This window comes from Limulus polyphemus, unplaced genomic scaffold (genome assembly GCF_000517525.1).
Source record: "Limulus polyphemus unplaced genomic scaffold, Limulus_polyphemus-2.1.2 Scaffold10, whole genome shotgun sequence".
NCBI lineage: Eukaryota > Metazoa > Arthropoda > Merostomata > Xiphosura > Limulidae > Limulus > Limulus polyphemus.
Genome location: NW_013665620.1, coordinates 1,755,783 through 1,773,854, shown reverse-complemented (window position 1 = coordinate 1,773,854; position 18,072 = coordinate 1,755,783). Strand labels below are relative to the sequence as shown.

General features: G+C 36.1%; 1 protein-coding gene across 4 annotated transcripts in view; it reads left to right on the top strand.

Moving 5' to 3' along the window:
- LOC106478442 (homeobox protein OTX2-like) overlaps window positions 1–18,072 on the top strand; it is an 85,514-nt gene that overhangs the window by 43,339 nt on the left and 24,103 nt on the right. For 2 of the 4 annotated variants that reach the window (XM_022382051.1, XM_022382041.1), the window contains exons 1-2: window positions 5,841–5,931; window positions 6,052–6,333. In XM_022382051.1, the coding sequence (XP_022237759.1) occupies window positions 6,240–6,333 (94 nt within the window). In that variant the 5' untranslated portion in view covers window positions 5,841–5,931; window positions 6,052–6,239. Of the gene's footprint in view, window positions 1–5,840; window positions 5,932–6,051; window positions 6,334–7,137; window positions 7,156–18,072 lie in introns of those variants that run through there. The other 2 variants (XM_022382045.1, XM_022382057.1) reach the window with 2 other exon arrangements.

Here is an 18,072-nt window from a genome sequence, read left to right as displayed (position 1 = left end):
GTTTACGTATTGTTTTATGAGAGACATGCAATTTCAGGGCTATTTCAAGAGTGTATTGCCTTGAGTTAGACTCAACAAGCTTCTTCAGAGCATCTATATCAATTCCAACATGTCGGCCCCTGCCATCACAGTTTTTAAGGCTAAGGTCACCTGAACGAAATTTGCTGAACCATCGTTAACACTTACGAACGTTCAAAACATTTCCATAAATTTCTTTGATATTCTTTGTGGCTACAGAGGCGTTGTTTCCCTTTTTGTATTCAAACAGCATTTACATGCCGAATGTGTGTCTCGTCGTGTGCCATCACTATAAGGGATTAGAGTATACTAAACTTTACGCATTATATAGGCTACACTAACTTGACGTTTAGGCGGTTCGCTTAACTAGTATATGTGAGTCCGTGTTTTTTTTTTGGGGGGGGGGGGGTTGGATGACAGTGTTCCAAAACGTGACATTCATATCTTGACGACCTAATATATAGAAGTGGATGATAATCGAGTTTCTCAACACATATATGCATAACAGCCAAATTTCTCGAATGATTGAAACGTGGTATCAGTTTCTCAAACAGTTTGAACATGATAACTGTACATAATAGTTAAGATTCTCAGATTATTTATACATGACATCTGAATTTGTCATACCACGTATACATAATAACTGACTTTCTCAGCTTTATATGCAATAATCTGATAAAATCTTACTCTACTGACATCAGAATCAAGAATTCAAGCATAAGAACGTATAACATGACATTAACACTATATATCTAACAAAAACACATACTCATCAGGATTCCAGAAGTAAGTGTTCAAGCACCTAAACATTAAACTCCAAACTACGACCTTGACACTTCGTATTCAACACTCTTAAAACAACACACAAACACATGACTACTTCAAACTAATTACACACAGAAACGACCTCAAAATTGAGTGTTCAGTCACGAATAAACATGAAACTTCGAACCATGACCTTGAAGTTTTGTATTCAACAACCTTAAACGGTCTAAATGAATACATGACGACCTTTAATCTGTCTCTTTAACCACTTTATATGTAGGGATGACATGGACGCCCGTATCAAAGTAATACAAAAGTCATCTGGATTTTCTTCTCTACAAGCCATCAGAAGCTAGATATAAAGAGCTATCTAGCATATTCGCTTTATCCCCTGTATGTATATGCCGCTTTTCAGCTATCCAGAACGTCCCAAAGTCGAAAACCGGCGAATAGCCAAAACCGAGATTTCTTATTTTTGTTCATCATGAACTTTCCTCTCATAGGCCTAACGCCTGTGTAGTTCTAACAGTGACTATAATTTTATCATCATTTGATAGAGCAAAACAGTCTTCATGATCTTTGACTACCTATTTTATTATTATTATATGCAAAATTTATAAAACTTTAGAATATACTCTATAATCTAGTAACCCATGTACGCCATTTTATAAATAAAAAAGTAAACAAGCAAGTATTAGGAAAATATTTATCGCTAAATAAAAATGCTATGTATGACTGGCTACTGAACTTGAAAAAAGGAACTAAACAAGATAGGGATGGAAGTGGACATATCACTTGATCCGGCTAATGGTCCCCTAGCAGAATAAAATCCTTACAGTACTGGCTTATTCACTGGCAAAACAAATAGAACCAGAATTTCCAATCGTAAAATCTTACTCATTGTAAAATAGTCGTAAAAGTAGTATTCTAAAGTTAACTGAAGGAAAGGTATAAAAATGAAAACTGAGATTATATTCAAACACCAAGCTTTTCATAGAAAAAGTGGGAAATCCAGTAATGTAAGGATTTTATTTTCCATGTAAAGTCGAGATGGCTTAGTCTGCTACGTGATCGTTATTTGGATCAAGTGATATGTCCACTTCCATCACTATCTTGTTTGGTTTCTTTTTTTTTCAAGTTCAGTAGCCAACCCTGCTCAGCTTTTTTACTTAGCGATACTTTCCCCCCTGATACTTGTTAAATATAGACATTAAGAGTACGAATCAGTCTTTATTCAATACGCACACAAACAAGGTATCAATAATATTTTGAGTTGAATATTTTCAAAGCAATATTCAGTTATAGGGTTGTACAATCAGCGATCTGACGAACGGATGGATATACTTGTGTAGACGATAGGGAGAATAACTAATAGGGTTTGTTAGACCATTCTTTAAAGTTTGAGAGAATATCAAAATTTCCTTTTGATTCATCCTCTTATCCATGATGAATATTTGAACGTCAGTTATCGGAGACTTTGAGTCTTATCATTTTAGCACCTGTTAACATTATAGCTATTATTTATATATATATATAAGCTGTTATATACAAGTATTAATACAGACATTAAATCGCGTTTTTCAGTAAACTGTATATTAGAGAAACATCTGTTCATAGCTTAAGTATTTTTAAACAGATATTATCTACGTATGTTCGCAAATTACGTGATGTTTATAAATTACATATTCTTGTTACTATCAGCAGCACGTGTCATCTATCACGTAAACACTTTTATGCTAATGTTTGTTTTGTTATTATTATTATTCCTTGGATATCAGTTGTTGTTTTTTATTTCTGACAAAATATAAACAATATTGATACAAATTCAGTGGTTTGGATTCATACAGAAATATGGCTTGGTGAAATAGATGATACTTTCTCAGAACAGCTGCTGTATCATTTAGACACTGTATTCTTTTTATTTCTCACAGTTTTTTGTAAGTTGACACATTTTGTCTATGTATGATCAATAAAAAATCCCTTCATAACACCTGAAAATTGTGCAAAGTTGTTGGAATTGGTGTTTTGCATGTCACATCACAATCGTGATATCTCACTGATAAGATCATGGGGTGATATGAATGTAGGCCATGTTGTGTAGGTGTTGTTTTTGTGGGAAGCCTGTATTATTTGTTATTTATGTATAAAATAGAGACAGCTGGCTCTGTATATTACCAACATCTTCCCGTTCTTATGAATTCTGCAGTAGTTCCAACATCGTTGATTCAACATATAGATACTAAAAGTTTACGGTAACAACAGGTGAAGGAGAGGATACCCCCCTCCCCTCTATTTTTGTTCACACAAACTCTATTTTAAATATTCCTTTGAAAAACTCTGAAAGACATACAATTCACGACTAAGTCCGTGGAACTAGATGAAATCATAATACTAAATATCTTAAATCATAAGTGTGGATACAGAAAATGTATTATTCTCGGTATTTATAAAGAATACAACCGATTTTTGAGATACTATGTATACTTAGATCGGTATGCTTAACTCAAATTCGTACAGTTTATATACTCAAATCACCAACTTGCTTGCCTACCGCGTATTACAGGAGGGGTATTGTATAATATTGAAAAAGTATCTATTTTTGCCTGTTACAACTCAGTGTAAATAATTGACCAAACAAATTAGGCGAAATTACTAATTAAATACATAGGAGACCCCAGCGGCAGGTTGTGGAAGTAACTGCGATACTAAAAGTCTGTTCTTGTATGACTCATATGTCATTAGAAACCCTTTAGAAAACAAAGTCATGGATTCACGAGCAATGTGTTATATAAATACTTTAGAAAAATGTGTTTAAAAAGCTGGAGGACATGAGCTCCATCGGTAATTCTAGGGTTAACTAAACTGTTTGTCAGAAAATAATACACAGGGTTTCAGTTTGTTTGTTATGGATTTCGCGCAAAGCTTCACGAGGGCTATCTGCGCTAGCCGTCCCTAATTTCGCAGTGTAAGACTAGAGAGAAAACAGCTAGTCATCACCACCTACCGCCAACTCTTGGACTACTCTTTTACCAACGAATACTGGCTTTGACCGTCACATTATAATGCCCCCATGGCTGAAAGGAGCGAACATGTTTGGTGTGAAGGGATTTGAACCCGCGATCCACAAATTGCGAGTCGAGCGCCCTAACCACCTGGCTAGGGTTTCAGTGTCGGTCGCCTCCAACACTTATTAAAGAGGGGCGTGGATGACAAAAGTTGGGGAAACGCTGGCGTAAGCAGTAAAACATGAAATATACTTTTGTGAGATAGTTATTGAGAAAACAATCATCAATAATGGAGTTACTACGACAGCTTACAATAAAACAAACAAAAAAATAAGGAAATGTAATTACTAAATCTTTAGTTAAATTATTTGTAACAAAGGTCTTTCTTTATCTGTAAAGACGTTTTATTGTCAATATTTAACTTTTACTAAAATCTCTTGCAAGATCTGTGAGCTACTGAAATAGACACCTACACGATGATGATGGTACTGTAGAACAGGCCGTAAAGTACTCAAAATAAGCACAGTATGTGTAAAATGAAACTTTTCTCCAAATGATTACTGGCCCGTGTCAGGCACTAAAGAGTTGTCACCCTAAGGTGCAGGGTGAATACGTGTCGTCAAGTATGACGCTTTAAACACACCTTTTAACCTTCCATTAGTGTAAACAATAGACTCGATGATAGATCGTGATTGGCAGGTGTGGAAGTAGAGTAGCTTGGGGACTAATGGAACATGGCGTGTGTCCTTGACACCTATGACAAACGACACCTGAGCCATTTAGAGTTACTGTCCATATTCTGGACAGTTCGAGGTCAGCTACTTGGTCACATTTATAATCGTATTTGGAAACCAAAGCTCGTGCTGCTTATTAGCCTACAAAACTCTTGATAACGTGTTTTGAGGCAGCTTGACTGTGTAATGAAAAAAACTTTATTATAAATGCACGATATTTCGACAATATTCCGTCTCAAAACTTTTATTTTCTACAGTGCTTTGTTTTCACATGCGGGATTCATGGGGGGGGGGCAAAGTTTTCCAGGAGGGGAAGAAAGAATTATCTTTTTCATTTACCAGTGGGGGAAAATGTCCTACCCCCTGCAAACGCCCATGGCGAGATTCTGTTTCTGTGCTGCATTGCATATAAACATATTTTCTACGAAGCATGAACATCTTAACAAAAAACAAGATACTGTTAATTAGTATATCCAGTAATATATGCATGTCGGCATGACAGAAATTTACGATTTCGTAAATGATTTGATTTCCTTGTATATACTTCTAAACAGTAATTTAACAATGCTTATTTTTTTAAATTTTTTTGAAAGAGTTTCTTGGTATATTTCTTGAATTTCACGACAACAAATTCATGTGTTTCAAAAGAATTAAATCTTAATTTTTTTGAAATGTAACACTAACGTATATATATATATAGTACAAAGTGCCAACAATTGAGAACTTCTTTTGCTGTGGATCGTAAATTAAATAACTAGATGTCACCACTGTTATCTCGCTTGTGATGCCAGAGAAAATCATCGTTTTCAAGAGGACGAACGTTTTGATAATTAATAGCCGGTTTGCCCTTATCGCTTTTTCCAGTTCTCGTTCATTGATAGATACGGTCACTTGTGGTAGGGTCTTTTTTTGATTCCGGCTTCTTTTAGAACGACTTGAAAATTTGATGACCTGTTTTCGTTATAATCTGGTTAATTTCCCACTCGTTGTGACATACATACCACTGCAAGCATATAGAACCCGTGCGAGGAAACTGTTCTGCATAGCCCCGCCTTTTGTCTTTACGTTTGCACGCAATAGAACAATCAACCAATCAAAAGACAGACTCACTCAAAATTCAGCCTGCTAGCGGCCATCTGTTCTTTCGATGAGCACGTGATTGGCGTGTCACGTGCGGAGCTGCTCGGAAAGGAGGAGCACCTGCTGTGCTCGTGCAAGCACTGTCAAATTACCCAGAGCAAGGTCTGTTTAGCTGATGGACAAGCCTACTCCAGTGTGGGAACAGTGTCAGTAATAAAACTGATGGGCTTAAGGGTGGGAGTATGATCTTAGACTGATCTGTCCATTAGGTGACGTGACCCTGCAGCCGAATCTGCTCTGAAATATAGTGCTCTTTTCTTTTACTACAGGTAGGCTTAAAAAAATCATAGTTCTAGCTTAAATTTTTTTTAAAACAACAAAAGACATGTGTCTGCAAAAAAAAACAAATCTAGACAAGTACAAGCTCACCAACATTTTATATTATACAGGTGCCGCTAGAGCAGCAGACACGGGACCAACAACGTATTCTTCCGGCTTGGCAGACGTGGTGTCGCCCGTGGAGTTCAGTGTCAACTGTGGTCATCTCCCTTGTACTGGCACCGTGGCGTTCCAACCGGCTAATTCCTCGTGTTCTCCTTTCTCTACAGCAGCCTGCCAGACCACAGTCTCGTCCGGTATGGCTTATCTCAAGTCTCCACCTTACCCCGTGAACGGGATCGGGCTACCTTCACCCGGAGTTGACCTTCTCCATCCTACCGTCGGTTATCCTGGTAAGCCGCTTATACGTGTTCTTCTTTTCTCTTTCCCTGACTGATAGCTAAGAAAGTTAGGCGGTTCCAAGCTAAGCCGTCACGGCAGCTTCTTCCATGCTTGCGCCATGCGCAGGCATGTATGCCCGGGATTCGGACGTTAGTAAAGCCGATTACACGTTGGTCCTGATTTGACGGATATTATGCGCTTAGCAAAGAGTAATTGTAGCGACGTGATAATCTAATACGTCATGAATGAGAAGAGGAATTAGGGTAAACACAATATTTGAATTAAACACTGAGCCTTTAATCCTACTTTTTTTTTTTTTCTAAAAGCTTAATGCTGCTTTCGATGACGTGCTATTTGATGAACGTGGCACAGTGATCAAAGAAATCCTCGGGCTCATTGGTCTGGCGCTTAACTCCGTATAGCTACTCCTTAGTTATTTATTGAAGGAAAATGCTATATAAGCTGAACTATTTGCCCAATTTTCACACTCTGGCAGAGAACCGTATACTTCAAAGCTTCAATACCAACCGTTAGCCTGGACAGTACCTTCGAATATCGTAGAACAAAATATGAGTTGTGGACGCTCTGTCTTTCCATATTAATGTAAAGATGCATGTATGATACGCTACGTTAATGTGTCTGGTTTGTATTACAAACTCACCCTCATCGCTCAAGTTTATACTCAAGAGAAGAAATCCTAAGCTCTCCAACAGGGCGTGTTTGTGATACTAGATTTCGGATCACGAAAATAGATCATTGTGTATGAAGACCTGTGTACTTGGTAATCTCGACTGGTATGTTAATTGCTCGTAAGTAGACTTGAACTGGACAAGGTAAGTGACACACGTAGAGTGGTTTGTACCTACTCAAATAATATATCATGGTGACGGAATTACAAGGATTTTGAAATTTCATCGCCGGTACAAGATCTTTTGATTTTTTCGGATATAATTTGTTATTCCATTTGTTAAATACTCCTGCTTTTATTACTGATTTTTTTACATTATTACAAGTTTGTCTTATCGATAAAACATCACTCAGTCGTTGCAGCAATTTGTGTATTTTTTAGGTCAAGCCGAAAAAATACGTAAGAAAGTTATTGTTATTTTAGACACGTGTCACAGGTTCTTGTAAATTCATTTTGAATCATCGCTATTAGAATATTAAGTACTGTACAGCACATATTTTTGCATTTCTCCGACTTTTGAGTTTAGAGACTTCCGAGGCTGTGTGTAAAATTTAGATATACATTAAAATCACATAATATAAAATTAAGAGATCTCACCTACTTTTTGTAAAGTTGTATTCACCAAGACTAAGATTTATTATTGTATTCCATATATATATATTTGATAATTACACACTTAAATACACTCAAATGTATATATATTATATATATATATACAGAGCAAAATACGAAAGTTATTGATTTCAACTCTGTATTTAGACACATAATCAGTTATCAGAGTTTAAAATAGTTTAAAATTATCTACTGTATTAAACTAAGGATCATTTTCAATCAGTTGTTGGATGTTAACTGTCATTATTTGGACCTACATTATAGTCAGTTGAAACATACTAGCCCTGGAGAAAAGTGAAATTCAGATCAAGAAAAGTAAACACGCTAGTTGGAGTCTTATTTTTTCTATTGTTGTTAATATTTTTCCAATACGTATAATGATATAGAGACAATCGTATCTGTAGATCTGATTTTACATCAAAACGTTTACTCGTTATTTTTTCTGTCTTGAGCTCCGATATCACATATCAGATATTCTGTGATTTTTTTATTATGCAGATAGTAGAACAGCCTCTTCCTTGTAGCCCCCCCCCCCAGTGGCACAGCGGTATGTCTGCGGACTTACAACGCTAAAAACCGAGTTTCGATACCCGTGGTGGGCAGAGCACAGATAGCCCATTGTGTAGCTTTGTGCTTAATTATAAACAAACAAATATTCCTTGTAGCAAATCAGCATATAAAAAGGGACCAAGTGAGAGCTAAACTAAGTAATCCATGTACTATGAAAATATAAAAATAGTTAAAATTCGCTGTGAAAACAAAACTCGTTTAAAAAGTAGGTGCTGTTTTTAACGTGACAGAAACAGCACCCACTTCTTTACGTGTTTCTTTTAACAACGTCCGACTTTTAACCGACTTATGATTCGGACTGATAATTGTGGACTTTTTTCTTTTAAAATTTCTCATATAAAATTTCTTCTCAGCGGGTCTTTACACAACTCAACATAGCAGAAATACATTACAGAATATTCGGGCAGTTTTATATTTGATCAGAAAAACCAATATTAGAATCTCCAAATTCGTGAGAGTCATAAGCTTGGCTGAAACAGCATGCTGGAGTAAGATCCCGATATACTCGATTGATTTTATATTAGGAGCAGGTCATTTCGTGGGACAATAGTGTACCCGTGTAGAAGCTCTTTCAAAACCGGAGCACAGTGTGGGCAACATTACTGTTCAAAAGTAAATGTCTAGGATCTCATCCTTGCACTGCATAGCTTTCTAAAAGCCGTCCCAGGACACACAGAGGTCAGTCTTGCCATTGAAACTGTTGCCGTTGCAGGTCATAACGGACCCACCACTTTAGTGGTCATGTTCAATCGTGCTAACATGGTGATAGCGCTTTCATGATAATCTAATCGTTCTGGGATGATGGTCTGTGAAGACAAAACACAGTCTCACCTATGAAGAGCACTGACGTACAATCTTGAATAGATCACCTCAGGTGGTATTAAACCCAATCTCGGCGACTTTGCTGAGTCAAGATAGGCTTTCCATGGCTACAAACCTTGAGTCTATTATGGACAGTCTAAGTTGATGCAAGAACTTCAAACTTGATGATCCTGTATGGTAAGGAAGCAGTCTTGTTTTGGGTTTGTAGCTGTGTTCAGCTATTTCTATGCCTTCTCCTTACATCTGCCATATCCAGTACCGACGAGGCCTTTCCATCAATACTAGGGCTCATAAGGCAAGCTGCGATACGACAGATATAGTAGTGGTCTAGGATCTATATAAATAATCAGTTTTCCTGACCAACGAATCTTATGGTGAGAACCAGGTTAAGTAAGTAAACTGTAAAAAATTTATTTAAGTCATTTACAAATCAGATTTTTACAGTAAGGATTACTCAACACTTTGACTCACACGTATAAAATAACAGCAACACAGCGTTGAGACATACACTCCAAGTTGTAGCATAACGAGGCTACGTTACACTTCCTCCAAACTTAAATGTCTTCTTTAGTAAAACAGTGTAATGAAATATATTTTGCAAACACGATAAACAAGCCGTGTTATTTCATTTACATTTAGCATGTGAAAACTTTTAATTTTACTAATTTTCCAACATATTCTATCCAGGATTGACCTTAGGAATTTTGCTGCCCAAGGCAAGGTTTTAGAATGTTGTTCTCCTGCGGAACTCCTGCACTATTAGTATATATATATAACATTACATGAGCAAAATGGCACAATTTCTAATAAACTTTTAGTATAGCAGTATGTGTCTTACTTCGAACTGTTTAGATTTAGGTATTTTAGCTGTAAAGTTAAGAAGTATATTTAAGTATACTCGACTGTAGTTTTATATTTAAGTTAATTACCTTATCGTGTCTGTGTCTACGAATGCAGTTTTCAGGTAAAGTAAAAGAAGGTACAAGGAGCACGAAATAGACGACTCTATTTGAAAGTAAAATTAAGAGAGATATCCCAGCCGGCCTAATGAGACCTGGTATTGAGTGAAAGGCTTCGTCGCTACTGGATATGGCAGATGTAGTGCGATTGACATATTAAAGTATATTCTTTTTAACTTTTACTCTTAAATTCTTAGAAGTACGAACGTAGTTTTCTCCCGTTGACGCCGTGGTTGCTCGACCAACTCCAGGAACAAAATTAGCTTGTTGTTTCGCCAGTTCTTCTGAATGATAGTAAGGTAAATCCAAATATAATGTTAACAATAAAAACTAAATAATCAAGGTTATAAAAAATAATATTGTGTTATTAATCCTTACCCTAAAATGTGATTTATAGATAACTTAAATGAAATTTATAACCATTACAATTCGTTTACTTAATCTGAGTCACACCAAAGTGTGTTGTCCATGAAAGTTGGTGATATATATAGTACCTCGACCACTACTACGTTTATTGTATCCCGACCAATGGCCCTGGCTCGCAATGACTCGCAATCTGAGGGTCGTGGGTTCAAATCCCCGTCCCACCAAACACACTCGCCCTTTCAGCCGTGGGGGCATTATAATGTGACGGTTGGTAAAAGAGTAGCCCAAGAGTTGGCGGTTGGTGGTGATGACTGTCTGCCTTCCCTCTAGTCTTACACTGCTAAACTAGGGGTGGCTAGCGCAGATAGCCCTCTTGTAGCTTTGCGCGAAATTCAAACCAAACCCAGTGGCCCAGCCTGATGAGCCTTGGTATTGGGCGAAAGGCCTCTTCGGTACTGTATATGGCAGATGTAGAGTTGTTGACTTATCATAACATGTTCTTTCTTTACTGTTACTCATAAGATATTACAATTTTTAGTGGTTTTTTGTCGCCTTAGGCAGTTGCCTATTTTTCTTACTCGCTTACTACTTACTACTTTCTTACATACAATGACAATCAACTAGATTTAGATTGTTAGACAGATGGAATCGCTAGCTTTAGAAATTACCATTTCGTTTAACTAGGCATTTTTTAGTTTCTTAATTAAGTTCAAGGCTTATTTTATGTTTTAAATATTAAACTTGTTTGAAGTGATACTTTATTTAAGTCAAATGCACACATCGATTTACAAACTTGTAGCGTATTTGTGGATAAAACAGGTGTGATTTTATATTTTCAAAAAGTACAAACGAAGTTAATAGAAAATTCAACGTAAGAAGTGACAGAAAGTTCATTACATAAAATATAATTATTAATCACTAAATATATCAAGGCTAAAATGTAAAGAGGTGTAACACTATTTTAAGTGTCTTTTTTATTTATCCGAATATTAAACGTAGAGAAAGCGGGTTACATAGATCTAGTTACATGTGTTCCAATAATATTTGATATAGTCTACATATTAAACGTAGAGAAAGTGGGTTACATAGATCTAGTTACATGTGTTCCAATAGTATTGGATATACTCTACATATTAAACGTAGAGAAAGCGTGTTACATAGATCGAGTTACATGTGTTCCAATAGTATTTGATATACTCTACATATTAAACGTAGAGAAAGCGTGTTACATAGATCTAGTTACATGTGTTCAAATAGTATTTGATATACTCTACATATTAAACGTAGAGAAAGCGGGTTACATAGATCTAGTTACATGTGTTCAAATAGTATTTGATATACTCTACATATTAAACGTAGAGAAAGTGGGTTACATAGATCTAGTTACATGTGTTCCAATAGTATTTTATATACTCTACACAAATGCGCATTGTACTTAATAAAACCCAATTTCTGTAATCCAGAAAATCGTTTTTTTCCTGAAAAATTACGTTAATGTTCTGCATTATCCATAGCTTACAAAATAACTATTATGCCTGCTTCGAACTGTGATTAATTAATTAAGTTAAAGACTTGAATGCCAGTTCCCACACATTGAACAAATAGTTTACGTGCCAATAATTCCTTTGGTTGTCGGAGTATAACCGACAAAGCTGAACATCGCTATTGTGTTGACGACTGGCTACGATTTTTGAGGCATCCGGTTGAATGCACGCGCACGGCCGAGCACGTGGAGAGTGGACACGGAGAGGATATTTTGCTGTAACGTCAAACCCTAGCTGGACAATGGCTATTCTCCCCCACATCTGCCCAAACAACGGAGCTAGCTATTTCTAGCGATCGTTATACACACACATTCGTTGTTTGCGAGGGTCACGCCTGCATTTATATCTGTTCCCGCATTCGGCTGACCGCTCTTGCAGGGACAAGCTAAGATAGCTGAGGTCTATTTAAATGAAAATCGGCAGGATACATTGGTGAAGATTATGGTATACCACATGAGGTTGGTGCCTGATGTGCGAAGTTATTGTCGTCTGTGCTACACTCTACTTTAGTTCTGATGCAAAATATGTGGATGGCGTCATTTTTATTCCTATGTTTTTAGACGTGATTTTTAAAAATTATTTTTGTATTTCGAAACTAGTTTTTGATAATACACATGAAACATAGCAGTTCGAAAGAAACACTGATTTTGCTTTTGTTAGATTGAGGTGATTTTGTTTATGTTACATTGAAGTGATTTTGTTTATGTTTTCAGCCAGAACTTCATTTTTTTTTCTATCATGTAAGGATTTTTTTTTTACAAATCGGGTTTTCTTCTTTTACTTAGATCAAATTATTATTTCGTTCACCACAATGAACAGCTTTTATTATTATCTTAATAAAAATAAAAACAAACTGAGGAAAAGAGAAGAACACTGATGTCAAACGAACATGCATCCTCATTCATCCTGAATTTTGTGTGTGAAATCTACGTCTTTAAGTCTCGAAACTACGTGTTGTGGTCTTTATTTTACGTATTGCGTTATGTCGTTTTGTGAAAAATGTGTACGTGATGGAGAAAAATGTATATCATTTTCGGATTCATCGTATAGAAATTACTGTAGAACATTTAAAAATTTCAAGACAATAAAACCATCGCAAGCCTGATTATTTCTACACATACAGAAGGCGTGACAAGTCTCAGCCAACACTAATCTCTGTAGTTATATTGGGTATTTTCTAGAAATATTTGAAAGTCAGTTTTACTGTTCGTTATTCATGCTTTTCGATCTTGTTTTTTTTTACTGGTGAAACAAGATGTGTTGGCGTAAAAGTACTTAACAATGGATTTGTCAACTCAGCGCTAAAGGAAATATATCTATAAGGGTTAAGGCCTTTGTTTTTGACAGTACTAAACAATGGATTTGTCAACTCAGCGCTAAAGGAAATATATCTATAAGAGTTAAGGCCTTTGTTTTTGACATTTTATTTTTCACGCTATGAAACAATAAAAAGAAAGATCTCTTGACTGGAATAACCGCAAGATATTCTACACACTCTCGAAATGGATGCGTTATATTCTACAAGAAGATAATTTTAGAACCCTTCTATATAAAGGTTTGAATACCTGTTCGGGTTGTTGTCTATTTAAACCACTGAGTGTGTGTATGGATCTTTGTTATTACGAAACCCGTGGCTTAGATAATTCAGAATGGTTTATTTTAGTGGAATCTCTGTTGCAATGACAACTTTAACTAAAACCTTCTATTAAGTACAAGACCTTACATAGGTTTTTATGCCTACATCACCTAAAGCCGTGTTTATTGCATATGCACATAAAACATTCTAGAAATATTCGCCAACAGTTTCTATTTTATCAATGTAACAAGACGAAGCTTCTGGAAAAGTTGCTAGTCAGTTGACACTGAGATTGAGATATACTGTAAAATCCAGTTTACCGCCTGACTTTACGCTGAGATTGTGACATACTGTAGAGTCCAGTTTACCGCCTGACTTTACGCTGAGATTGTGACATACTGTGAAGTCCAGTTTACCGCCTGACTTTAACTGAGGAATAATTCGTTCTCTAAAGTATCGCTGAAAATACTGGATGAGCTCACAATTCCGTATATTATAGGACAGATTTCTTTAAGTATGATTTCTAAAATTACCCAGCTCTGCCTTGTTTCGTTCAGCGGATCTGAGTACAAAAAAACACTTCCCCTGTCTTACAACAATTTTCTCGAAGAATGTTTGTTTGTTATGGATTTCGCGCAAAGCTACACGAGGGCTATCTGCGCTAGCCGTCCCTAATTTAACAGTGTAAGACCAGAGGGAAGGCAGCTAGTCTTCACCACCCACGACCAACTGTTGGGCTATTCTTTTACCAACGAATAGTAGGATTGACCGTCAAATTATAATGCACCCACGGCTGAAAGGGCGAGCATGTTTGGTGTGACGGGGATTCGAACCCGTGACCCGCAGATTGTGAGTCGAACGCCCTAACCACCTGGCCATGCCGGGCCCTCGAAGAATGAACGCCGCTGAAAATCCTCGCAAAGATTTCGCTCATTTTTAGCCAATCTGTGCGTGTTTTTCATGTTTTCAAGAGAAAAAACGACAGAGGAGTGCAGTCTCCTTAAAATAACCTACAAAACGTTTAAGGTAAGACATTTAAAGTGCATTACAAGAGCTTCAAAAAGAAAGTCCATTATGGACTAAGAGATTGTTTTTACTTGTAGACTTTCACCGGACCTGTCGGGCTTTCACCAAGGGTTTATATGTTTATTTGTTTGTTTGAAGTTAAGCACAAAACTACACAATAGGCTATCTGTGCTCTGCCCACCACGGGTATCGAAACCCGGTTTCTAGCGTTGTAAATTGGCAGACAAACCGCTGTGCCACTTCTCAAAAAATGAGCAAAATTGCACATCTACTCAATTCTTAATGACGATGTGAGTTTTTGTGACTAAAAGTGTGGAATATTTCATTATCTTTTATTATATTCAAACTAATCTAAATAATTTTATTTTTGTTGAAGAAATAGCTAATAAATCGAAAGTAGACTGTGCTTTATAATGTATAATCGTACGCCTGAAAACCTTAAATCTAGAAGACTTAGTAAACCACTGTTTTTGTTTTCTTACTTAACAAACAAAAGATATGTTAAAATAATCCCGGGATGTTGTTTATTTCGACTTGTAGATTGATACGATGGAAACGTTATGGACCACTTCCGCCCAAAAAAAGTACTTTTGAACAGAATACTTACATAGGACTCATTATTACTCTTTCGTCCGAGTATTGAAGTTTATTGTTGTTTATATGCGAATCGTTATGAAAATATTGGTTGATATATGCATAATAATTTTATAATAAACCATGTAATCAAGAGATTATATTCTTGCAATTTAATTATGTAAAATTTAATTCTGCCTGAATAACTTCAAAAGTCCCTAGTGTCTTGTAACAATTATTAACGTTACAGCCAAGTTATTTCTGGGTCTGTCTGTAAGAGGGCAGCAGTAGTTCTCTTTAATAAGGCAACTCACGTTCGTATTATATTGATCCAACATAAGATCGGTAAAAGAATAGGCCTGATTCTGAATATTCGATTTTTTTATATATATTTTTGATAGTTATTCTATTCAAAAATCAATTTTTTTTCTTCTTTCAACTATAACCGGTTTCATATCACTCTTAGCTAATTAAAACTGGCATCCTGTGTTTAATTAAATATTCACACATACACGTGCAAATAATATATTTATGCATTCAATACCTTAGATAAATATGGCATTTAGCGAGATTAGCACAGCGATAAGGTAGGGGAATGTAGACAGTGTTATGATGTTGATAAGAAAATAAAATTTATACTGGATACTAACACTTTTGACTAAGAACGAATAATAGAGAACCTTTACTTAATAAACTTAAGTTTTTTCTTTGTTTTTTGTTGTCTTTTCTGAATAACGACATCAAATTGTTCATAATAAAACGATTAATGTATTAAGATTCACTATTGTGTTTCCTTTTATACGTTTTTGAAGTATATTTGCGGGGTGGTGAGGGAACCTGTGGCTAAGGGCTTTGTGTTTAGCCTGCTTTACACCAGTTTTTGTAAAAGATTTACTATAGAAACTTAGGTTAAGCTTGCGTCTCGTCCTACACCGGAAACAGTTTTACACAGAAGTTAACAAACACGATCTTTAAACTCTAGGTGGAAATGAATAAGTTGGTTGAGACGTCAAAACTGGCTTGTACAGAACACGAGAAGAAAGGCATGAGTTTCTGTACAACGACTAAAAACAAGGAACGCCCATATAAACTCACAAAAACTTTTGGTGTGTGTGAATACGAACAAACAACTCTGTCAGGATTTTGATACGTAGCCAGGCGTCTTTCACTCTGAGTAGTTGAGATTTACTTGTAGAAAAATATCCTTTTGAAGTAAATCCCATCCCGTGATGACTATAGTGGTCAGTTGGTTGTGTTGGAAGGTAAGAACTGTATTTGTTGACACGCAGTACAACTTCACAACATTCGGTAGAGGGAGCAGCAAGCATTACGACTTTTAGAACATTGTAGCAAACACAGAAGTATAGGTGGAACAGTCAATATTAAAAGCTCCCGCACAATATAGGGCTTTTGTATACTGACCCCTCACACGGGGTTTTCGGTTGATGCCACACTTTAAAATAAAACATATTTCTACCCCTATTCTCACAACTTACCAAGTATTGGTAGAGAATTAATCCAACACAATTATCTACTAACGCTTAACAAGATTGTAGTTCCGTCGTCTAGAAATTTGCTTTTACTGATTATGGATACGTGAGTTGAAATTAATCATTTGTTTTATCATTTTTACGCAAAGCTCCACAGAAGGTTATCTGCGCATAGCCACCCACAATTTTGAATTTACAGACCAGCGAGAAGGCATCTGGTCAACAACACTCGTCGTCAACTCTCAGTCTGATCTTCTTTGACCGAATAGTGTGATATAACCAAATTTCGGAACATATTTTTACGGCTGCGAGACACGAACCACGAAATATTTCGGCCATGCTAACCACTAGGTCATTCTCGGCCCTCTAATAGCTGGGATGGAAAAGGGTATAAAATGAGCTCTTTGTTTTTCTCAAATTTGAATGTTGAGTTGTTGTTTTGTTTTTAGATCGTATAGGTCACAGGAGTGGGTACAGAGTTTTTAAAAAGAGGGGTTCCAATTCTTGAGCCAGAATATAAGGCTTGTAAGCTTAATGATATTATAGGCCTAGTTGGCATGATACATTTAATTCCTTAATTATATGTTAATTAATAAAATATATATATCATTGTTGTTTTAAAAAGAATAATAAGGGATATAACGTTCCAATTTTCATTAATGCAGCCATGTTGAACATCAAGGTAATCTCCTATTATGCAATACAGATACGGAAGTGTATAAGAATGTTGCCACTGAATAACGCAGTACGGTTTGTTTTATGTTTTTCAAGAGCAGAAGTCACTTCCAGGTTGAGGTGTTATGCAACAATCGCTACAACTTTGAAAACTGGTGAAATACCCAAAATAATCATGCATCTTGACTTGTTTGTTACAACTTACAACTCTATGAATTAGTTTCGATAATTAATGATTTCGCGGAGTAAATTTTGCGTTCGCCCGAGTTATAATATTCTACGTATATGACAAATACATATTTTCGTGAAATTTGAATCAATATTCAATCATTTCTTCCAGCTTCAACGATCAAATCATCTGTAGTCATCATCGACCGTGACTCACTCTCACTAAACTTCAGGTCCGCTAAGTCCATAAATGTGGTCCTATAGGATCTTGGTGACAAATCTTAGCGCAAGAACTGTATCATTACATAGCTTTGTTGGAGCGTAAAACTATATGTGTATTCGTCTTTGGTTATCAATTAATATATATGTACTACCCGCGACACGCAAAACATTTGCGGTAGTTTTCATGCTCTTTGCTTGAGTTTTTCTTATACTATTATTTTCACGCACGCCATTTAAACTACGCTTTCTTGCAGGCATTATGTGTTAGATCGATAAATTCTGGTCTATTTAAAAAAAAAAATTACGCTCACGTAGACGTAACTTTATCTAATAAAACTACTTGTACGTAAATTTATTTAATAAAACTACACGTAAAGTAAACAATAAAATAAAGTAATGGTACTTAAAATAGTGTTTGTTTGTTTTTTGAATTTCGCGCAAAGCTACACGAGGGCTATC